The 24,728-nt window shown below is 38.5% G+C and overlaps 1 protein-coding gene across 1 annotated transcript; it reads right to left on the bottom strand.

Moving 5' to 3' along the window:
* Positions 1-6,698: 6,698 nt before the first annotated feature.
* On the bottom strand, positions 6,699-11,879 carry LOC145934067 (uncharacterized). Its single transcript, XM_083034289.1, has one exon. The coding sequence runs from the start codon at positions 11,877-11,879 to the stop codon at positions 6,699-6,701; it is 5,181 nt and encodes a 1,726-aa protein (XP_082890415.1).
* Between the last annotated feature and the right edge of the window lie 12,849 nt (positions 11,880-24,728).

Here is a 24,728-nt window from a genome sequence, read left to right as displayed (position 1 = left end):
GTGTGCATCTGAATTTATCCGTTCATGCATACGATTCACATATATCCGTGCACTCATATATTCGCATATACACTCGCATTTGCGTGCATTCGAATATATTGTACTCGGCCGTTCATGCATACGACCTATATTTAACCGTGTACTTGTATACGTACATACACATACATTGTATGTATATTTCGCTCGCGCATACAATCCGCATATACATACACGCACAAGCGTTCACGTACACATATATTCGCGTGCGTTCATTAAACTGATATCTGCGCTCACACACACACACACACACACACACACACACACACACACACACACACACACACACACACACACACACACACACACACACGCACGCACGCACGCACGCACGCACGCACGCACGCACGCACGCACACGAGTCCACGCGCTCACGCATACACGCGCACACGTTCTTCACTAACGGTCTTGTTCTTGCTCTCGCAATCGATATGATTCTCGAGTTAGCTGATCTCTCTGAGCTGTTCTAGCGCGTCGAGAAGATAAACATTTAATAAAATAGAAACTAAATTTAATATTGTCAGTTTAAAAATAATTTTAATGGATTAATGAGATTTCTACGATTAAGATGACACTAAACCCGACTTAAATTAGATAATTATTTATTACATAAATAATTAAAATTTTAATTACATATTTAACTAAACTCTGTCCCGTTTGCTCTTTCTCCTTCTCTCTCTCTCTCTCTCTCTCTCTCTCTCTCTCTCTCTCTCTCTCTCTCTCTCTCTCTCTCCCCCTCCCTCTCTCTTCCTCCCTCCCTCTCTTCCCCCCTCTCTTCCCCCCCCTCTCTCTCTCTCTCTCGCTCTTTCTCTCTTCTGCTCTCTCATTCGTATTCAGCGACTTAGAAAAAACTCCTTAAGTTTAAATAAATACATATAATTAAAAGCTATTTGATAATTTGTCAATGACCTATTTGTAAGTCACACACAGCTAATTTCTACAATACACTTCTAATTTATATATTACTAGACAAGACAAACGCGCGCTTTGCGCGCGCCATTATCCGATTTTATGTAATAATTAATATTTTTAATAATTATAATTTTATTTAACTTTATTTTAAACAAAACTGTGAAACTGTTAATCCTTAGCTGACGACAGCTGTTTGATGCTATGAATATAACGCACAACGAGAATAGAGATTGCCAATCAGCATCGTGGAAACAACAATGTCAATAACATGCCTTTTTTTAGAAAGGGGCTAGCACGCAGCGCGCGCTAACGCGCGCGGCTTCTTCAGTTTACTAACTAAATTACTAAAATCTCAATAATATACTTTTTAATACAAAATTCAATTATTAAGCACTCATTTATGTCAAAATAAATTAATTTTATTTTTAAGTTGTTATTAACATTTAATCTTTGTGATATAATTTTAAATTATTATTAAGTTATAAAAAATCATATTAAAATTTATTTATATTTTTATTAATTTATTTGCTTATTTATTATTAATAATTAATTTTACTAACGGATTGAATTTGCAAGCTCGTATCTATACGGTACAAAAATAATATGCAAACAATGTAATAGTGAAAAAAATAAGTGATGAATTGTTGGCTCTTTTTATTAAACAAATACAAGTCTGCAAATTCTTTTATTTAATACACATAGTAGAAGTCTACGCCCTATAGAGTCCGCGGCAACAAAGTATTGATTTTTAATATTTAAAGGCGAGGCAAAATTTCATCGATTATATATTTTAATAGTACATTGTTTACAGAAAATTTTGGTACCAAGCAGACACCAGCGTACAAATTTTTTCATTAAATATACATGATTTATGTATGCGCAGTATAGAGTCCGCGGCAACATATTGTCTACTTTTAAGACGAGCCAAAAATTCATCTCTTGTATATTTCGACTGTACATTGTTTGCAGAATATTTTAGTTGCATGCAGACACCAGCGTAAAAATTCTTTTATTTAATATACATAATATAAAAATGCGACGCTTAGTGTCCGCGGCGAAATAGTGTCGATTTTTAATATTTTAATACGAGCCAAAAATTCAACGCTTATATATTTCGATATTACATTGTTTACAGAATACTTTGGCACTATGCAGACACCAGCGTACAAATTCTTTTACTAAATATACATAATTTATTTATTCGCAGTATAGGGTCCGCAGCAACAAAGTATCGATTTTTAATACTTAAAGGCGAGCCAAAAAATTCATCCATTATATATTTCGATAGTGTATTGTTTACAGAAAATTTTGGTACCATGCAGACACCAGCGTACAAATTCTTTTATTAAATATACATGATATAAGAATTAATGCGCCGCATAGGGTCTGCGGCGACATAGGACATACACCCATATTCTGAATTTTCTTTTATCGATAAAACAAGATCCAGAATATGGACCATTGTATCAACATTTAACATTTTAAAATTAGCCAAAAATCCATCGAAATATACGAGCGATGAATTTTTGGATAGTATTTAAATATTAAATATAGACACTGTCGCCGCGGTCACTATGCGGCGCGCGCGCGCGCACACACGCACACGCACACGCACACATTCTTATATTATGTATATTAAATAGAAAAATTTGTAGACTTATATTCGTTTGAAGTAGTAAGTAATACACTATGTGGGGTCAAAACAAACCCCACCCTCACCCTCTGGCCAGTGGTGCCACAAACGGGCCTCGATAGCATGCGGTAGCATTGGAGGGGATGACGCGCCAACTACAATGCTACGTAACGATACATCCGAGATCGAGTCTTGGCTCGCTCTTTAATTTGTTAAAATGTTTTTTGCTTATATTTTAATATTTTTTTCTTTTTATACATATATGTAACAAATATAAAAAATAATAAAATCCACCCACTCTTGGCCAACATGTACATGTCTTTTAAAAATAAATATTTTATTAAAATATATTAAATAAAAAAAAATATTTGGCCAAGAGTGGATGGATTTTATTATTTTTTATATTTGTACATATATATATATATATATAAAAAGAAAAAAAATATTAAAATATAAGCAAAGAACATTTTAAAAAATTAAAGAGCGAGCCGAGACTCGATCTCGGATGTATCGTTACGTAGCATTGTAGTTGGCGCGTCATCCCCTCCAATGCTACCGCATACTACCGAGGCCCGTTTGTGGCACCACTGCGTCTGGCACCGGTGACGTCACTAAACCAGCGGGGAGTGTCGTCTCGTCATAGGCCATTAACCCAGCGGGGGTCCCGACCACGGTTCCACCACAGGTTAAAGTTGAGGGAGAGGGGCCCCGCTCGCGTGCCAGGTAACAATATTAATGTTAGTGACAATAAGAGAAAAGTCGAACATTAGGACAACAGAGACGAATAAAGAAAAGACATTATCGCACTGATTATGATGTAATTTTAATTTTTAGAGAAAAAACGTGAGTGTTTCACAGTAAAAAGGGAAAAGGGAAATAATGGGAAGAAAATACTAAATAATTTTAATGAGAAAAAGTTTACATTTATTCAAATTGGTTTTTTACATAAGACAATATTACTTTATTATATGTATATAAAGTTCAAGATATTTTTTAAGCACGTTTTTCGCAAAGAAAAATTTTACGAAATAATTGTAAGATTATTCGATCATTTTGTTCATAATTTTCGATAAAAAGAGTAAGAAACTGATTGAGATCGTAACCATTACTCATGTAATATAAAAATACACAGCTGTATTGTCCGCAAGTTAGAGAGAAAGTTCATTGTAATTGTTGATTATTCCAACGATGGATGATAGAGTTTCGACGAAGCCGTACCAGAAATCTGGGATCCAAAGGTGGCAATCCGTAACTATCAAAGTATGTAGCTGTATGGTCTTTGTCGAGGAAGAAAGCAATCCAATGTTCTCCAGGTCGATTATGATCGTCTGTATTAGCAATGATGGCAGTTGATCTTGTCCATACTCTTGGAACTCTGTCCGCAGAATAGACACCCACATGATTGACATTGAGTTGACGCAATGCATGTAGTATCTCACGTGAGTTCATTTTTTTCTTTTTGATGAAAAGAACAAGCAAATATTTTTCAAAAGCTTTGATTTCGACTGTTTTGTTGCGTTTTTGTCAGAGTCGAGTTGTTCTTCTACTTTTTCAATATCAGATTGTACTTTAATATTCGGGTTTAGTTCGAAAGGTTCAATGTTGAAAGTACAATCCTTGGTGTTGTTGTCGGTGATTATTTCCCAATTTTCGGGGGTACTACAAATAGGATGACATTTGTAGTACGTGACGTCAGTATCAAGATTATTTTGCTCGACTAACCAAGATTTTAATTTGTACGCGTTGCGTAATGCACAATGAAAGTTGACGAAATTTTGAAATCCGTGATGATTACAATGTCGTCTGTATTCTTCCTCTAGCAATAGATTTTTGAATGCCGGCGATACGCCTTCTAAATTATTTATATATCTGGAAAGTAGATTCTGTAGATATCGTGCTTTTTCGTTTTCTCTAACATAAATGTAACGCACGTGTCTTGTAATGTCGCGCAGATGCGTTGCAAAATATTTTAGATCAACGTCGCCGTCGAACCATTCGATGCCGTGATAATTTCTTGTGAGCCAATTATTTTCTCGTCTTACTCTTTCGGGTAATTCACCAAACGGATGCGGTGGCAATATTAGCCAATGACTGACGATTGCAGTGTTAATCGCAACAACGGCTACTTCCTTAGTAATGAATTCACCGTTAATATCACGGAAGCCTTGTATGTCGACGACTATATCCATAATGCGGAGGTGCTTTTTTTGCGAACCGACGACGTTCGTGTCTCGAAAAAAACTGAATTCTTTTTCATTACATGTTTCTTTTTTCATTACATGTTTTTTACAATGTACATATGTCAGTGATGATGATATTTTGAATGATGAGAAAAATGCGAGAAAAAAATTTTTAACGGAGTATTATTTTGAGTGACGTAAAATCTAGCCGGAAAAATCAACGATAACTTGACGAGTCAATTTCTATCACGTTATCAAATTCTGCGTAGACAATACAATTAATGGTTTCGGTGAGAGCTTTTTCGAATCGTACTTCTAATCGTAAACTTCCGTGTCTCACGAGATTCCAGTGTCCGGCGCAATTAGCTGACAAATCAGGCGTAAGATCAAAAGCAAAAAGTGTATATCCCTTGGAATAATCATCTCTACTTCTATAGAATAATCATCTCTACTACTACCATAGAATTTCCTTCGTTTAAAAAATGGATACCCGTTCCCGAAAAGAGAGTTTGATAAGCTTCGACGTAAAGAGATTCTTCCGACGAGAAAATTGACTGTAACGGTCTATTAGGAATTTGTGAGCCGTCGACGTACAGCGAGAAGAAATTTATTCCGTAATTTTTGAAGTTAAGGGGATGCTGGAGGTATGTTTTTACCGACTGAATGCGAATATAGAGATTATTTTGGGATATCTTTTTATTGACTATACAGATCAATAAATCCTTTTCCACGATTAAAGTACTTATAAAAACGGACCGCGTTAGCTATAATTCCATATATAAATCATATAAAAATCAAAAATTACAGTTTTGTTATCGGCTTCTTTCATGTCAGCTCGTAACAATACTTATTTAATAAAAATAGTTCTGCAGTTTATCTGTGCATAAAATATAGTATACGCGATAGGGTTAACATGAAGAAATATTAGTAAACAATAAAAAGTGAGATTGCAAGTGTTTACGCACGAACGAAATTTTGTCGCGTGTAAATCGAGGATGCCGGCTTGCTCCGAGAGAGCGAGAGGAAGAGGGAAAGAATGGAGAGCGTGTGATAGCGAGAGAGTGAGAGAGAGGAAAAACTAGAGTGAAAGAGCGAAAGAAGCAGTACACTGAAAGAGAGCGAGAAAGCGAGATGGGAATCGAACGAAGGAGATCGGAAATGAACAAGGATCAATGTCAATGAAAGAAGAAGTGAAAATTGTTACCAAGTAATTTTGGAAGATTTGATGAGATCTTTAATGATCGCAGTTAAAAGATATACACTGAGCGATGAATCGCTAGACTCGCAACTCGTTATCGGAAATTTCTTAAAATGATTGAAGTAACTGATCGTCTCGCTCGATTAAATGCTTGAACTGACTGTCGTGAACAGCCAGACAAAATAAGCAAGTCTCAAAGTCGCCGGGCATTTCGCGTGTTTATATATATTGTCGAGTTTCTGGAAGCTTCTCAGAATCGAGCCGGGGATTCCGTGGTCTGCGCAATACACTACATATATGGTTTAAATTTAGACTACCGTTGCGAGACCAAAACAATAATAACCCGCGATAGGTATAAGTCAGAATACTGGAAATGACAAACGATGGTTCGATAGATTTGTGATCTTTTCGTTGTCGAAGGCTCGCTCGGAAGAATTAAACAATACATGACGCGACGACCGAAAGGTCATATGAGAAAGCATAGAAACAGAAATAATTACGGAGATAATAACAACCGGACGAAAGACGATATAAATTGATACAGAGAGTTAACAATATTAAATTTAATACAAAGCCTTTTTTTTGTTATCTTTAACATACCGCCCGCCTCGAAACTATAGTTTCGAAAGGCGAATCAGAACGAAGAAACGAATCAACTAAAGAAGAAAGAGAGAAACATTACGTTGATTCGAGGCGGAGGATATGTTAATTACAGAAACTTATGCAACTAATTCGAGATTTATTGTTGCTCGATATCGATAGGAAGCAAACAAAGCTTCACGACGGGACGCTTATATTCGGATGCGGCGGTCTTTACATTTACAACTCGTACTATGTCGTCGGAACCGGGGTAACATTTAATAACGCGACCCAATTCCCATTTACACGGCGGAAGCTGTGAATTTCGAACTAAAACGAGTTGACCGATTTTAATCTGAGTTTTGTTCGCTTTCCGCCATTTGACCCTTTGTTGGAGCGTGTTTAAATAATCACTCTGCCATAGTTTCCAAAATCTTTCGGTCATTTGGCGCACCATTTGCCACCGAGACAATCGATTTTCGTGGACGTCTAATAGCGATGGTTCGGGAGTGACGGAGAGAGGCGCGCCTATCAAAAAATGCCCCGGGGTAAGCGGTTCACAATCATCGATTGAATCCGTGAGCGGAGCGAGGGGCCTCGAGTTCAGGCATGCTTCTATGTTGCATAGAAGAGTAGAGAACTCTTCAAACGTCATCGTATGGGATCCGATGACACGACGCACATGATATTTTACGCTTCGTACGCCTGCCTCCCACAAACCGCCGAAATGAGGGGCAGATGGCGGGATAAAATTCCATTCGATTTTTTGAGAAGCCGCGTGATTGAGAAAATTCGGATCTTTTATAGTAGCTCGAAAAGCCGAAGTTAATTCGCGATCGGCACCGACAAACGTGGTTCCGTTGTCGGAGTATACAGTTGCCGGTAGTCCGCGTCGGGCGCAAAATCGCGAGAAGGCTCCTAAGAACGCGGAGGTTGAATAGCCTTCCACTACTTCAAGGTGCACGGCGCGAGTAGCCATACACACGAAGACAGCGATATATGCTTTTCGAGATGCGATTCCTCGACCGGACATAGATCTTATTTGTACGGGACCGGCGTAATCGAGGCCGCAATGTAAGAACGCGCGAGCAGGGGGGGAGACGCGTACTGCGGGTAAATTGCCCATCAGATATGAAGGTACCGCGGCCTTTTCGCGAGTGCATTTTATACAGCGATGAATGACCGTTCTCACGAGAGTGCGAGCCCGAACAATCCAGAAATTTTGACGCAGCGTTGACAGCGTTAGTTGCGGACCGGCGTGCAAAGAGTTCAAATGAGTATCTCGAATTATCATCGTGACTAACGGGTGGTTTGCTAATATCACGGGGTGTTTAATTTGATCCGGAAGCGGCGCGTTTGATAACCGCCCGCCGACGCGAATTAATTCGTCGTCCCCGAGGAATGGGTTGAGCGAGAGAATCGGACTCTTTGATTGAATCGAGTGGTTTTGTGAGAGCGCAGCCCGTTCGGAAGGAAAAATTTGCTCTTGAATCTGTTTTAACCAGAAATTCAGCGCGGCTTGACATTCGGCGGCGGAGAGAGCGATCGAAGTTTTATCTAAACTCGCGCGCCGATGAGTCGGGGAGCGAAGTCGCGAAACATATCGGAGTATGTATGCGGTGACCCGGATTAATTTTTTCCATGAAGAATATCGCGATGCTAAATCCCATTGCTCGATGGGTTGTGTGAGATGCGTGGTTACGCGAGGATTTCGTTCAATCGAGACGTCGAGCTCGCAGACAGAGGATTGTGCCGGCCATTCTGACTCCGGGAGGCGCAACCATGTTGGGCCATGCCACCATAAATGATGACTTGAAAGCTGGTCTCCCGAAATTCCGCGGGACGCACAGTCCGCAGGATTTTCGTCCGTCGAAATATGTCGCCAAGACGCATCTGGAAGTCGCGATTGGATCTCGGACACGCGATTGGAAACGAACGTCTTCCATTTCGAGGGATGTTGTCCTATCCATGCTAATACGACCGTCGAGTCGGTCCAACAGTAGCACGACGCGGAGGTCAAATTCAATGACGTGCGCATAAATTCCATCAATTTGGATAGCAACACGGCAGCCGCTAATTCTAATCGCGGGATGCTTAAAGACTTTATGGGCGCGACCCTGGATTTTCCGCCGAGTAGCGTCACTTTAATTTCGCCAGAAAGTGATCGTAGGCGAAGATATACGGCGGCGGCATAGGCAGCGGTGGACGCGTCGGAAAACCCATGGAACTCGCATTGCACGGTGTCAGACCCGTGATACGTCCAGCGATCGAGTTTTAAATCGTGTAGAGCGATTAAGGAAGTTTGAATCGTTTTCCATTGGTCTAATAAATGAGACGAGAGTAGTGCATCCCAATCGAGTTTAGTCATCCAGAGAAGTTGCAAAAATATTTTTGCTGAGATTGTGACGGGAGTACACCACCCTAACGGATCAAATAATTTCGCGACTGTAGATAGAATCGATCGTTTCGTATTTGAAAGAGTTGTCGGGAGAGAGGCCCGAAATTGAAATACATCTAACGAGGGATTCCACGCGATCCCGAGAATTTTTAATTGCTCGTCAACTCGCAAGTCTTTACTACATGCTAAACCATGATTTTCGACCGCGATGTCCTCGAGCAATTTAGACGAATTACTTGACCATTTGCGGAGTTCAAATTTACCGCGATGCAGCAACGCGCACACCTGATTGCGAGCTTGGCGTAGAAGAGGAATGTCGTCGGCACCGAACAACACATCGTCGACGTATATGTGATGTTGCAGAATGTGAGACGCCATGGGAAATTCGTCCCCTTCGTCCGCGACAAGTTGGTGGAGGACGCGCAAGGCTAAGTACGGCGCTGACGCTGTACCGTATGTAACCGTTAACAGCTGATATGCTTGTATTGATTTTGTGTTATCCTCGATCCACAATATACGCTGGTAGTCGTCATCGCGAGAGTCGACTTTAATCTGACGATACATTTTCGTGATGTCTGCCGAATATACATATCGATACTGTCGCCACCGAAGAATCACCGCCGCTAAATCAGTTTGTAATTTCGGGCCGATCAATAAGTGATCGTTTAGAGAAGTCGCGTTTGTTGTACGACTCGACGCGTTGAATACAACTCTTAAATGAGTCGTGAGACTGTGGTCCCGAATTATTGGATGATGAGGAATGTAAATGCATTGAGATTCTCCTAATGTATGCGTTACCTTTTTCATATGTCCTAATTTTTCGTACTCATTTAGAAAATCGGTGTATTCGGCTTTGAGCGCGGGGTTTGTAGTGAACCGCCGTAGTAATGTTTTAAGCATTTTTTCCGCGAGATTATAAGATTCGCCTATATCAATCGGAGGTCCTTTTTTAAAAGGGAGGCGAACGATATAACGCCCGTCGTCGTCGCGCGAATAGGTTGAACGAAAATGATTTTCGCACTGTTGCTCCTCTGGAGTAAGCAAGGTTACCCGAGGGACTTCTTCGATCTCCCAAAATCGGCGAAGTTCTTGATCGATCGCTAAAGAAGTTGCGCTATGCTGAACCGTGATAGTTTGACGCGACGGCGACAGAATCGATGTAGGGCCTGAGAGGACCCAACCAAGAATTGTTTTTTGTGCGATCGGTTGACCGCTTGTGCTTCTTCGTATTCCATCAAGAAGCAATTCACCGTATAAGTCGGCTCCGATAAGAACATCAATCGCTTCGGAACTTAACGGATCGGGATCGGCGAGAGTGAGATCGGCGAGATGCGTCCATGCGATATTCGATCTGGTAAGCGCCGGTGAATATTTAGTCAGTGATGTTAGAATAGACGCGGTAGTCGTAAAAACGGGACGCGATTTATTGAACGGCGAGAGTTTAATGTGCGCCGCCCAACGACAAGTTCCTGCATCGATGCCGCCGACGCCAGAGATCTCGATGGGCATTTTAATGCGCTGCAGTTTCAAAGCGTGGCTGAGTCTCGCGGTGATAAAGGTCATTTCTGACCCTTGGTCGAGCAGCGCTCTAACGACGAGTGTGCGACCCTCGGATGAGCTGACCTTGACGCGAGCCGTTGCTAACAAAACAGAAGGTCGCGACGGAACGGTTGAACAGAGCGAAGTAACAGCTTTAGTATCGGACGCTTCCGACGGAGAGCTCGACATCGTTGCAGTAAGACTTCCGGTAGACGCTGAAGTCAAGTCGAGATGCAACATAGAATGATGTTTTTTCTGACATATTCTGCACGAATATTTACTTATGCACGATTGCACCGCGTGTTTCGAACTGAGACAATTTAAACAACGATTCGCTTGTTTGATTATTTCTAATCGCTGACTCGGACTTTTCTTTACGAATTTAGCGCATTTATTTATAAAATGAGGTGCTTTGCACAACGGACATGTAATATTGTTCGTAGATACAGTGGTACTCGAGACCTTTGTCGAGCGAACAGCTTTCCCGTTGGAAGAGGTTAATTCTTCGAGAGCGCGAGCGCGTGACGCTAGGAAGCTATCGAATTCTGCATATGTCGGAATTTTCGCATCATCGCATCCTTTTAATTTCCATGCTTTTCGCGTCGCATGATCCAATTGCTGAGACACCCGGTAAATTAATACATCATTTAGAATTTCGTCCGCAGATCGGCCTAAATTTTTGAGAGACGCTATCGCGCGATTTGCTTTATCACGTAGCTCGTTGAGTTCAACTGCGTTTTCGCGTGAAACGCTTGGTAAATTATGAAGGGCACAGACGTGCACTTCAATTAATCGCCGCTTATTTTCATAGCGCGAAACTAGCGTTTTCCAAGCGATTTCAAAATTATCAGCGGTAATAGGTATTGTTTTAATTGACTCAAGAGCGCGGCCGGTTAAACTGGACGCTAAGAAATGCATACGTGCGAACGAAGTGAGATCCTTGTTTGCAATAATTAACGACGTGAATCGATCGCGAAAACTTTCCCATTCGTCGTAGTTTCCGCAAAATGGGGGAATTTTAATTGGCGGCAAATGCGATAAAGAAAATGAAGAGGTACATTCACCCTGGCTGGATATTCGACTGGACGACTGAAGGGGGTCCCCAGGTGGTTCGATATCCTCGAGACACTCGGCCATGTAGTCCAGCGTCTCTTGGTAGACGTCCTCGTGTTCGTCGAACAATTGATCTCGGAAATATGCCATCGTGTCGCGTTTATCCCGTGAGATGCCATGCAGAAGAGCAGCGTGATTCTGAGTACATTGCGTCCAGGTCTCCTTCAACGAGGTCACTCGCGATCGGATTTTAGCGGCCGTGTAATTTTTCTTTCCGATCTTTTTGAAATTGTCGAGCGAACGTGATACCGTATGGAATAGCGATGATTGATGTTGGTACAGTTCGTCCATTTCTGCTGATTAGACTGTCACTTTGGTCACACGGCACTCCGCTTTGATTCCGTACAGATTACCTCAGTAGAATCCGGCTCGAAGGACCAAATTATGTTTACGCACGAACGAAATTTTGTCGCGTGTAAATCGAGGATGCCGGCTTGCTCCGAGAGAGCGAGAGGAAGAGGGAAAGAATGGAGAGCGTGTGATAGCGAGAGAGTGAGAGAGAGGAAAAACTAGAGTGAAAGAGCGAAAGAAGCAGTACACTGAAAGAGAGCGAGAAAGCGAGATGGGAATCGAACGAAGGAGATCGGAAATGAACAAGGATCAATGTCAATGAAAGAAGAAGTGAAAATTGTTACCAAGTAATTTTGGAAGATTTGATGAGATCTTTAATGATCGCAGTTAAAAGATATACACTGAGCGATGAATCGCTAGACTCGCAACTCGTTATCGGAAATTTCTTAAAATGATTGAAGTAACTGATCGTCTCGCTCGATTAAATGCTTGAACTGACTGTCGTGAACAGCCAGACAAAATAAGCAAGTCTCAAAGTCGCCGGGCATTTCGCGTGTTTATATATATTGTCGAGTTTCTGGAAGCTTCTCAGAATCGAGCCGGAGATTCCGTGGTCTGCGCAATACACTACATATATGGTTTAAATTTAGACTACCGTTGCGAGACCAAAACAATAATAACCCGCGATAGGTATAAGTCAGAATACTGGAAATGACAAACGATGGTTCGATAGATTTGTGATCTTTTCGTTGTCGAAGGCTCGCTCGGAAGAATTAAACAATACATGACGCGACGACCGAAAGGTCATATGAGAAAGCATAGAAACAGAAATAATTACGGAGATAATAACAACCGGACGAAAGACGATATAAATTGATACAGAGAGTTAACAATATTAAATTTAATACAAAGCCTTTTTTTTGTTATCTTTAACAGCAAGTCTAATAAAAAAGTTATATATTAAAAACATTTTCACGCATATGTGTGTGTATATGCGTATACGTGCATATGTTTGGATATGTGTGGTGCTAACCTATCGTGTGTATATGTGTATACGTGTATATATTTGGATATGTGTGGTGCTAACCTATCGGAGTTCGGCCGTCACTCCAGCATTTACCTTAAACGGATTTAATTTTATATCACCATTAAACACTCTATTATTTACGAAACCGACAATTATACGTTTCGGTAGTTGTCCGAGTATTACGTTATCTAAAGATTCACCCACAAACTGCTGTGAATCGTGAATGATTTAACCTCGACTCTCGTGAGCGGATACTTGGCTGTAACTTCACTCAGCATTCTAGCGTGTGCTAGTAATACTCCGGAGCTAATTTTTGTCCTTCTTATAAGCAAACTGGCATCGAGAATATGAATTTTTGAGGAGCCATTACTTTCCATAAGACAAAACAAATCTTTCAAGCGGACGAGTCTCAGTCGTACTTCCACACCATTAATCAAGAATTTGTCTTGATTGAAAACATCGCAATGAAGATGACCCATAAGATCTAGCGTTCGACCGCCGCGGATGTATTGAGCGCGTCTCACGAGTGCAGGATTGGCTGTTTTCGATTCCAACAATTCGTCCACGTGATCGGGTGTATCCGCGTCCCACAAGCATGAAGTTAGATGGGAAGTTTTTGCGGGTGAAGAATAATTTAACAATGCCTCGATGTACGCGCGGTACGCGTAAGCGTTGTTTGGAGGCGACACGAGCTTTTGATTGAAATATACGTCGATCTGATTGAAAATTGAATGAAGTAAATGATTTACGGGGCCTACGTTGCTTTCGCTGCTGGCGCTGCTGCTGCTTGTTCCTGTAGTTCCTCTCGTTGAAACGTCGAACGGGTCTACGCGTATACGAAGACTCAGTATTGTGTGTGTGAGATCTAGATATTCTTCTCCGTGACCGGGGATGACGAATTCTATTGGTGAGTCGTCCGAGAGAGAGGTCACAAGCTTGTAAATTGTAATAAATCCATTGCAAACTTTCGATACTAGTTTGCGTAGGCGGTAAAGAAAAGAGATCGAGTTTGCTTTTTAAACACTCGCTCGAGTGTGTGTGAAGAAAAGACATACTTATTTTCTAGAATTTTTTTGTTGCTGAGTTTAAAATAATAATGTTTAAGAAAATATATCGGATACGGTGCGTTTCTTGCCAATTTTCTGTCGTTTCGCAGACTTGAGTCTTTTCACTGTCGTGTGTTTTTCTTCTTTTTCTTGTTCTTCGATAATTTTGTTCTTTTTTTCCCGCGCGTCTTGATTTTCGACGAACTTTTCGTACGTCGTCGTTTACGTCCCGTTGTTGTCGCTGATTTAACGATGTGCGCATCAAGCGCCCCAAATGGAAACTGAGCTACATGCATTTTTGCATCCAATTTATATCCTAAACCTTTCATCAGACTACCTATTTTTTATTTAGCTTTTCTTTTGAGATTGTCGCGTGATTCTTCAAAACAATGTTTTATTGCTACTTTAACGGAGTATTATTTTCAACATCTTCGATTATATTAACACCGGCACGTAAAGCTTCTTTTCCTACCGCCCGTACACCCTTACTTAGATAAGGCAGCACGCGTTTGAATAATCCTCCGAGAAAACTTCCGATACCGTGACCACGTTGATAGGCTGATCCGACAAAAATTCGCGGAATTCCGCCGCCACGACTAGCCCCGTTCTATAATTGCTCGTAATATTCCGAATAGTGATCCATTAATAGGAATTAATTTGCTTTTTTCTCTTTTTATTTTTTCTATCGTAGCTGTTGAGTATTTTTATAATATTTAATCGACTCGCCTAAAGTGTAATGTCACCGTCAACGTTCCAAATTCAAATGGTATACTCTTTCCAAGTTGATCTCTTATATCTATTTCGATCGTACGTAAAACACGTCGCAATGCAATGTAATACATGTGCGAGAAAAGTCTTACTTGACTGGATGCAAACGCGTAATTATTTCGTGCATCGAGTGCGACTACGCGAAGAAGTGGAGCTTGTACATCGCCTATAATATAAGGTTCGCAAATGTCACAATAGACAAAGAGCTTGTCGGGAATGGCACGCAACAAACTAGCTGGTTTAGTGGATATGATCGGATAATTGCGCGAGAGCTTGTAAAATTGCAACGAATAAATTTCTTCATCATAAACCCATGAAGGCAACATAAGGTCTAGGATAATTGAACCACTTATGAGTTTATCGAGATTCTCTTTACTGTGTATACCTTTGCTGATTTCATTATAAAATCTTGCCGGCAAAGAAGTTGCTATAGCAGAATCACTTTTCTGTTGATCAAGATCCCTAATACGTTTACCCAGTGAGAAATGGTGGTCGAATCGATGTCGATTCGACGTCGAATCAACGTCAATTTGGTCGAATTGATGTTGAATTGACGTCGATTCGACCAATCATTTCTCGCTGGGTAACTGGTATATCAAATCCGAGTATGCTGTGAATTTTTTCGGAAAAATTTACATAATGAACCATAGAACATTTCTTTTTTTCACAGGAAAGTTTCATGAAAGTTTTACCACCTTTGCTAGCATCGAATTGCCAAATTATAGCGATTCAACAGATTTGGCTGCGAAATTTAAGGCATCTATAATATCTTGCATATTCGAGTAAACTCCCGTCGGTAGTTGTGATTTCTCAGCCTTAATTACTGCTTCCTTCTCACTAATATCAATAAACCTGATTATTCCTTTCTCGTCTGATCGTATATGTAAAAAACAATATGGAAACTGAATCTCAGCAAGCGCTACTTTCCATCGACCCTGTAACTCTATACGTTGAGGTAATTCAGTGGTAAAACACGTGGTTTTATTTTCCGGAAAGTAACTCATACTACTATTGCTCGGAAGAATCATGTAAAATTGCTCCTCCTTCATTTTGACTCAAAGATCTTAAACTGCAAGAATCCAAAAATTGAATTTTAAAGGATAATCTTGCCAGCTAACTAACAATTGTTTATTGTTTCCGCGTCCTTTGCTTTTTATCACGCGGTCGATGATAAATTCTTCCCCTTGTAAGTCTTTATTGACCGGTGTTAATTCTTGTTCGTAAAAAATTCCGTAATTTCGCCCTCTAAATCACTTAATTCGTATACGCAGGGTTTCCTCCATTCGAGAACACGGTGAATTCGAAATATTGCTTCGCTCCACTTTGCCTCGTATCCTTTCTCAAAGGCTACTTTTGCTCTACCGACGCGCACGAGATCACCAGCGTTATATTTAACTTTTTGCGTTCGCGATACTTTTTCTTCTTGTTGACGTCGTCGATGTCATCGCCGTTCCAACGACGATTAATATTTTCACGCGCGATACGAGCATTTTCCCGCGTAACGACTGCAGGCTGCATTTTAATAGAAGAATGACGAGTATGAGTGTAAGCGTGAACGATATCCTGTAAAATATCAATGTAACGTCGCGTATTGTTATGTGTAAAATAACGCCACATCCGCTCCTTGAGTGTTCTATTAAATCGTTCTACAACAGCTGCTTTAATATCGGGATTGCGGGCTACACGAAAACGTATGCCTTTTTCTTAAAGAACAGGACTAGCTATAAATTCTACTTTTGTACAGGACTAGCTATAAATTCTTTACCTTTATCCGTTTGCAAGTATACAGGTATTCGTTTATTGTTTCTCAAAAGCACACGTTGAAAGGCTTTTGTCACGCAGGTAGCTGTTTTGTCACGTAATGGTTCTCCCAAACAAATTTACTAAGCACGTCAATAATTGTCAGCAGATAGGAACATCCGTCATTATAACTTTTGAGATTACGAAGATCGATTAAATCTGCCTCCCATAAATCGTCGATATTTGTCACGTTATAATATAAACGCGGAAATTTTCGTCGTACTGGACGATGTAGCGTGTACGTATCTTGCGATTTAAGCCATTCAATGACGTCGTTACGCGTAAAATGTGGTTTAGCAGCTCTAGATAAATTCTCCGCGGAATAGCCTGCGTAGTGCGAGGGATCGTAATACAATTTTTCGAGTTCCATTATTCGAGTTTGCTCCAATGAAATAAACCTTTCTTCCTTTTTGTCAGTGAATCCTCGTTGCTTATTAATGTTTTACCGTCATCGCTATCGTCAGTGACGGATAAAAACACCGTGTCTTCTTCAGTTTCGTCTAATTTTCGTCTGTATAACTTTGAATGTGAGAGCGGAATTTTCGGAGTTGAGCTCCCGTACGGCAACGTATTTTTAATACGCTGAGATTTACGTGCAAACATAGTCAATAAATCGCGATTTTCTATGAGATTGAAAAGCGTATTTATGTCGCGAAGTAATCTCGCAAACTGAATTCTCCCGGTTGCTTTCACCGTTTTTCTCTCGCGTACAGCGTCGTTTATAAGTTCAGTAATATTCGACCCCGTTACAACTTCATTGTCTATAGTGACGAGTCTGCGTTTATCCCAGCTAATTTCTTAGATGACGGAATTTTAAGCAAATATTTTAATAGTGAGTGTGCTTTGACGAGATAAGTTTTAGGTACATTGTTGAGTATTTCTTTAATCATTTCCGCTTAATTTCCGTTTAAGCACGTTTCTTTTCAAAACTACTTTCGCTAATGTTTCCTTCACTGCTAATTGAAGTTCCCATTTCCGGGAGATCTTCGTTTAATAACGTCATATCAATGTCTTCGTTCTGCTCGCCATCTCCGACATCGACGTTGCCTTGCGTATCATTGCGCGAATCGTTGCGAGATCGTTTCGCTTCCCGAACAAAGTGAAGATAACGTCGAAGTGTTTCCTTATACAATTTCCATCTCTCGCCTTCGTCGGTAGGAGTCGCGAGATTGAGAATACGTCACATCTCCGCGTCGAGACGCGATAAATGAGTTCCCGGAGTCCGTACAGAGTTATTATTATTTCCATCTGATATCTCCATATTTTTTTCCTTCGATTCGATAGATTCGATGTTATTTCCGGTTGCTGGTGATGCTGCATTCGTTGCATTTTTTCGAGATTTTCTGTAGAAATCAAAACCATTTTTTTTTGCCTTCTCCATTATTTGGTGTGACAAGTGTAGTAATAGTTGTTTTTCACATTTGTTATTTCTTTTATAATTAGTATTTTTTTGAAAAAATATATAAAGTTGTATTTTTCTTTTTCACTCTCCTATAATCCGTGATAATATAGCACCGAGTATAGGTCCGATAAGATAGGGTAAAAATCCACCCCGTTGTATCAACAACTTTCTTTTAGCCTTCAAATTATCGCGTTTTACTGCGATACGCCGTAGGATTGCTTTATGTTTGGCTAAACCTTTCTTTTCGCTACTAGCAAGTGGAACGTTACCTTTGAGCGTGTTGAAAACGCACTCTTGAATACACTTTATGAGTTTATTGTCGGCGTTACGTAAGAACGTTGCTCTCTGATTTTTATTCAAATAACACAAAGCTTTTAAAAGACAAGCGTTTCTCTCACCAATGGAACGTCTAGCGATCTTTATTGCGCTGTCGGAAAAATTTTTCGACGTCGTCGAAGTCGCTTTGATATTTTTACCACGTGTCACCATTATGACAAAATTGTGAGACTGACGAAATGTAAACACAAATACCACTTTTATATTCCCCCTCCCCTACTACTCGATCTACGAGGAATGTAGGCGTAATGCAATTCGTCATCGGGAAAGATGCACGTGCAAAACCGATATATTCGTCAGGAGTCGATTGTTTTAGATCAAGCAATAAATAGCCGTGAGGTCGCATGGTAGCTTCGTAGTATGCTTCTTCTAGAAATTTCGGATCGTCGGGATATACTTGACGTGAGAGATGTCGAATTTGAGCCCGATCACGTGGATTTTTGAAAACTACTATGTAATTTGCGTTGAGAGATATGTCACGTCCGCGACCCTGATGGAAAAGATTTTGCGAAATAAGTACAACACTGAGATTCTTATGATGACTTCCTTTGATAAACAGATCTACGATAGCATCACACGAAGACGATTCCCTCATAAGATCGTCAATTGTGTATCACCAATTTTGGAGTCAACGGATCGTTGGAATAATCTTCCGGACGTGGTAATCCTTCGTGAAATTCGATTATATTTTTCTTCGTTTTTAGCAAAATATTACATTCGTTCTTACGTGCTTCGCTTTTTTCTACTTCTTTACTTTCACTAGTGTCACATTGCAGCCGATGATACGAATCTTGCCATTCGGCGTAATAAAATAAAATTCTTTCGAATCGAACATCGGACATGTGTCGGATAAATGTCTAAGAAAAAACAGTTATTGACAAGGTTTCTTACTGACTTAACGTTCTCGCCTTTAATATTGACAACATGTGTGAGCGAATCTTTTATTTGAACATGCTTGGCTAAGATTCACATTTATAACTGTATACTTGAAAAGGACCACAACCATATGGTCGAAACGTCGTAACTTTTAATAAAGTGTAAAAAATTTGTGCTAGTTTGGTCGATTATTTTCAATATTGATCCTTTGATTAATTTACTAGCGATATTTAAAGAATTTATTGTCTAAGAAAAGTTTTCACGAAAATTGTTTTCCTGCAACCCGTAGATCCGCAGACGATCGACATCCACGGATGTTTCCAGCGTACGTCCATTTCACGTAATGATTAATTTAGATGCTACTCACGAGTTGATAAATGAAGAAGTCATCGCATAACATGTTTAGTAACAATTATGTGCGCGTGCGTATGTGAGTGAATGTGAGTAAAAACATACGAGGGTAAATCAAATAGTAAAGGGACAAATAAAGAAAAACACATTTATTTTAACCTATGTGGAAAATTTACATATCATTTTTTGACATAATCCCCACCAACATCGATACATTTGATCCACTACTTAATAAGCTTCTGTATTTCATCCTGGAAGAAAGATTTGGATTGGATGCGTAGCCAGTTATGCACCACTGCAATGACCTTCTCATCCAAAGAAAATTTTTTTTCTCGTAGTATTTCTTTTCTTTTTTTTTCTTTTTTCTTTTCATCTTTTCATCTTCTCGGTTTATTAAAAGAAGCACTACGAGGAAAAAATTTTCCACATAGATTAAAATAAATGTGTTTTTCTTTATTTGTCCCTTTACTTTTTGACTTACCCTCGTATATATATATACATGTGTTGCGTATATTTTTTAAAAATAAAGCTTGACTTGGTCATAAGCTTATTCCGCGTTCCGGGGGGAAGCACACCCGCGGCGACCGCATACTCGCGCTAGCGTTTTTCTACACGTGTACGAGCAAAGAGTACCGCGTCGCGTTCAGCTGATTAACGCGGAGTAATAGTAATTTATAAAGATTTGTCAAGGGTAATAAATATTTGTACAAAGAAATAAGATAAGTTTAAAGCTGTAGTTACAATATTGAATTGTAAAAAGTAAAAGTAATTTTTGTATAAAAGAATTTATTTGATAAATGTTTACTTTTTTATGACTTTTAAAATTTTTCTTTGAAAATAAAAGAAACTCCTGGAGCAAAAAAATTTATAAAAATTTGTCAAGGGTAATAAATATTTGTACAAAGAAATCAGACAACGTTAAAGCTGACGTTAGGATAATATTGATTTGTAAAAAGTAAAAGTAATTGTTGTATATGAGAATTTTCTTGATAAATGTTTGCTTTTTTTGTGACTTTTAAAATTTTCCTTCGAAAATAAAAGAAATCCCTGAAGCAAAAAAAAAAAAGAAAAAATATATATATAATATTGGTCAATTATTTACGTTATCTCGGTTTTAGGAAATATTTTTAATAGAAAAACTAACAAAGTTTTTCAAATAACAATTCTTTTAAAAAGAAATAAATCAATAACAATAACAATAAACGCAAAAAAGAAACCAATATACAAAAAATTAAACAATATACAAAAAATTAACTTGGAATGTTGACGCAGAGATGATGTAAGATGGAAAGCATGAAATTCTGTTTCTAATTTTCAATTTCAAAATAATATTGAACAGTAATAAATTTTAAAGGATAAAAGTAGATAATATTGAACAATTTATCCTGTGATAAATCTTCAACTAGAAAATATTTTCAATAGTGCAACAAATAAAAAGTTTCTAAAAGAAATGAGATACGCAGGAATGAAAAAATATTGAGGAATATTGGCCTTTTTCCTCTAAAATATATGTTATACAGATGGACAAATAATATGTTAACGAAAATTTCTCCCTATTTCGTGGAGTAGGGAAAAGAGTATAAATTCTACGAAGCGAAAGAGAAAATGTTTTTCTAAGTTCGTTGTCGCGTTGAGCAACTTGTTTTTGACACGTTGTGACTCGTTTCAATTTTGGCAAAAATTAAAGTTAATTTTTGCTTTAAGTGTAAAAATGTCGGGGATTAAAGCTACAGTGACAAAGTGTGTAAATTTAACAGCAAATTTGGTACCGGGGTTTAACAGCGAGCAATATTTAACCGAATTGTCGGATGAGTCGGCGGAGACAAATTACGCGATTTTTCAACGTTTCGCGTGTGCTAGTACAAATACCGTACTAGCAATTTTATATAGATTGGGACATTTTAACGGAGATGAAAGATTATTACGTTTCGCGGGTGAAGTGATGGGAATGCGCGAAGCATTTGATCGAGGAAGAAGATGTAGGAGGACATATTAGCTTCTTGCTATTGAATTATCGAAGATGTTTAGCAGGTAATTGAAATGTGCTTTTTAAAAAATACAATAAAACTACTCTTAGAACTTGTTAATTTTTCTAAATTTTCAAATCAATAATTTGTAGATAACAATATCCCCGCGAATGTTGCGCGTATAGTCTCTGCAATGGGCCGAAGACGTCGGGCAGAAGAAGTGCTCGAGGCACCACCTGCACGTAAGTTTGTATAAATAAAATATTAATTTTTAAGAAATTTCACAATTTCTTTACCAAGATAACATGATAAATTTTAGGGAGAGTACGATTAAACGAAAATGCACGTGAGTCGATTCCAGTTATTTCGCTATCATCAGGTAAGCTTCAATTTTAAGAAAATAACGCAAAAAGTAAAAATGTAAAAATTTTACGAAATATGTATATTTATATTATTTTTAGATAGCGATATTGATGATGACGATGATAACGCGAGTATAGTCACCGTGAGCACAGCCGATCCTGAAATATTTTTACCCAGTAAGTTAATATTTTAAAATAAATTTAAACGTTTCACATGAGGAAGTAAAATGTAAAAATTTAGAAAAATATTAATATCATCTTTATGATTTTATTAGCTTTCCCAATGATTGGTGGGCTTATAAATAGAATGCAGGAAAAAGAAGAGCAGGAAGAAGTGCAGGAAGAAGTGCAAGAAGAAGAAGTGCAAGAAGAAGAAGTGCAGAAAGAAGAAGAAGAGCAAGAAGAAGAAGAGCAGGAGGAAAAAGAAGAAGAAGAGCAGGAAGAAGAAGAATAACACGTTACGATGGATAATGTGGAGAACAGCGATGACGACTACCGGGTGTATGTAGTGAATGAAGGTAACAATGTTATCTTATTTCTCGTCATTTTATGCGCGAATTTAATATTTTAAAACTTTTAATTTAAAATTTTTAAACGAATGTAAATTGTTTTTATTAGAAATCTGTTACACGCCTTACTTTTCTCCGGAAGGCTAGAAACGAGATAAAAATTGAAAGATGGGGAATACTCACGAGTAATACTTGATGTAGCAGATATCTTACAAGTGTCGCAGCTTCCTGATAACGAGGAAAGAGATGAGAGAGAAGAGAACGTAGAGGAAGCCGAAGTGGAAAATTGCCTTAACACCACGTCGGAGACTGAAGAAGCTGAAGAAGAAATGGAGAATCGACACGTCAACGCAACAATAGCTCAAGAAGGCGAAGAAGATCAGCTGGAGAATCAACAACAACATCAGGTCGGTGATTTTCGATACATAAATTTGTTGTCGGAGAATACACGACGATAAAAAAATTTTGGCGTAATCGGAAGAGAAGCGAGTTTTGCGATATGACAGTTATCTGAAGACGAAGATATATATCGCGCGCTAGAAATCGCGTTCCGCGAAATTTACGCGTACGCTATACGAACGTGCGAATCTGACCATTACGTAGGAATATCATTCGATTCACCGAATTTGACGCATGGTCCCGCGGGTTTATCGTTTCGTCCAGTGCGTGACTTGACGAGCGAGGATATTTGGCGACTCGTACGTTCGGTAGCGCAGAGTGCCGGGGGACTCGATATCGTGCAACAATTTAATATACGCGTTTTTAATGTAACGGTCGCGGACGTGTAAAATTAACGCTCGAAGATGTCATGAAGCGCTCAATATTAACAATAAAAAAATAAAATTTTTCTTCGCGAAAAACGTGCTTAAAATATTTTGAACTTTATATACATATAATAAAGTAATATTGTTTTATGTAAAAAACCAATTTAAATAAATGTGAACTTTTTCTCATTAAAATTATTTAGTATTTTCTTCCCATCATTTCCCTTTTCCCTTTTTACTGCGAAACACAAACTTTGGTTTCCTCTAAAAATTAAAATTACATCATAATCAGTGCGATAATGTCTTTTTTTTATTCGTCTCAGTCGTCCTAATGTTCGACTTTTCTCTCATTGTCACTAACATTAATATTGTTACCTGGCACGCGAGCGGGGCTCGTCTCCCTCAACTTTAACCTGTGATGGGACCGTGGTCGAGACCCCCGCTGGATTAATGACCTATGACGAGACGGCACCCCCGCTGGTTTAGTGACGTCACTGGCGCCAGAGGGTGAGTGGTGGGGGTTTGTTTTGACGCCCCATAGTGTGTCTTACTTACTACTGTGTTTGGTATAAAAATAATCTGTAAATAATCTTTGTATATTAAAATCATAAAAGCCTGCAACTTTTCTTATATAATATATATATTATATAAAGACTTTACTTAATGATATGTAAATCGCGACCCTAAAATTTCGAAAAATTTCATTATTGTTATTGTTGATTAAAATCTATTATAATGTTAAAGAATGCGTTTAAAAATATAAGAAAACATTAATAAAATAATGCTCAGGTCGATAATAAAACATTTAAAAAAGACACGATAAAACTTAACGTTATGGTATCTAAATCGCGACCCTAAAATATTGTAAAATTAATTATTGCCGGTAATGATGAAAACTTATTAAAAAATGAAAAAGCGGATTTAATAATATCAAAATACTATCGAATATCGAAATAATATCGAAAATAATGAAATAGTCCCACGAGAAGTAATAAAAATATTGAAAAAACACGAATATAATATAAGATACATATATTGGACTTGACCCTAAGATTTAAAAAATCACAAATTATCGCCGTTAATGATTAGAACATTAAATGAGAAAACGCATTTAAAAATATAGAAAAACAAAAAAATGGCTCTCCGTTTTATTATAAAAAATATTAAAAAACATGTGACTTAACGTATATATATTCAAATATCTGTTTTGAATTAAGATCACCACCGCGTTCGCTAACTCCTGGCTTCTCCAATGAGTGTAACCACATAATATTCCTAAATTCTAAGAGCACATCGGCAGTCCTAAAAGAAAATAAATACAAGACTTAATAAGAGTTCTAAAAAGGAATAGATGATTTAAATAAATTGGAATACACACACACTAAAGAAAAAATATAAAGACATACATATAAATACTTACTCTTTATTACAAGAAAATTTTAAAGTATGTCGTTGATTGATCTTAATTACAAAATATCTATTTTGCCATTATTTCTCTGAAATCCAGAACAAATTATAAATTGTGTAATTATTATTATCTATTATATACATTCATATGTATATGTGTGTACATATATGTGTACGTATTAGGTGTACAAATTAATTCTCGGCCCTAATATTAAATCAGCTGTAACATTTATT

Source organism: Prenolepis imparis, unplaced genomic scaffold (genome assembly GCF_030444845.1).
Source record: "Prenolepis imparis isolate NDT839.2.m4 unplaced genomic scaffold, iyPreImpa1.0 SCAF_1, whole genome shotgun sequence".
In the NCBI taxonomy this organism is placed as follows: domain Eukaryota; kingdom Metazoa; phylum Arthropoda; class Insecta; order Hymenoptera; family Formicidae; genus Prenolepis; species Prenolepis imparis.
Note: the sequence above shows the minus strand (reverse complement) of the source record. Positions and strands in the feature narration are given on the sequence as shown.

Bases quoted from the DNA above. Each gene is read 5' to 3' on its own strand.
- LOC145934067 (XM_083034289.1), bottom strand. From the start codon at position 11,879: ATGGACGAACTGTACCAACATCAATCATCGCTATTCCATACGGTATCA.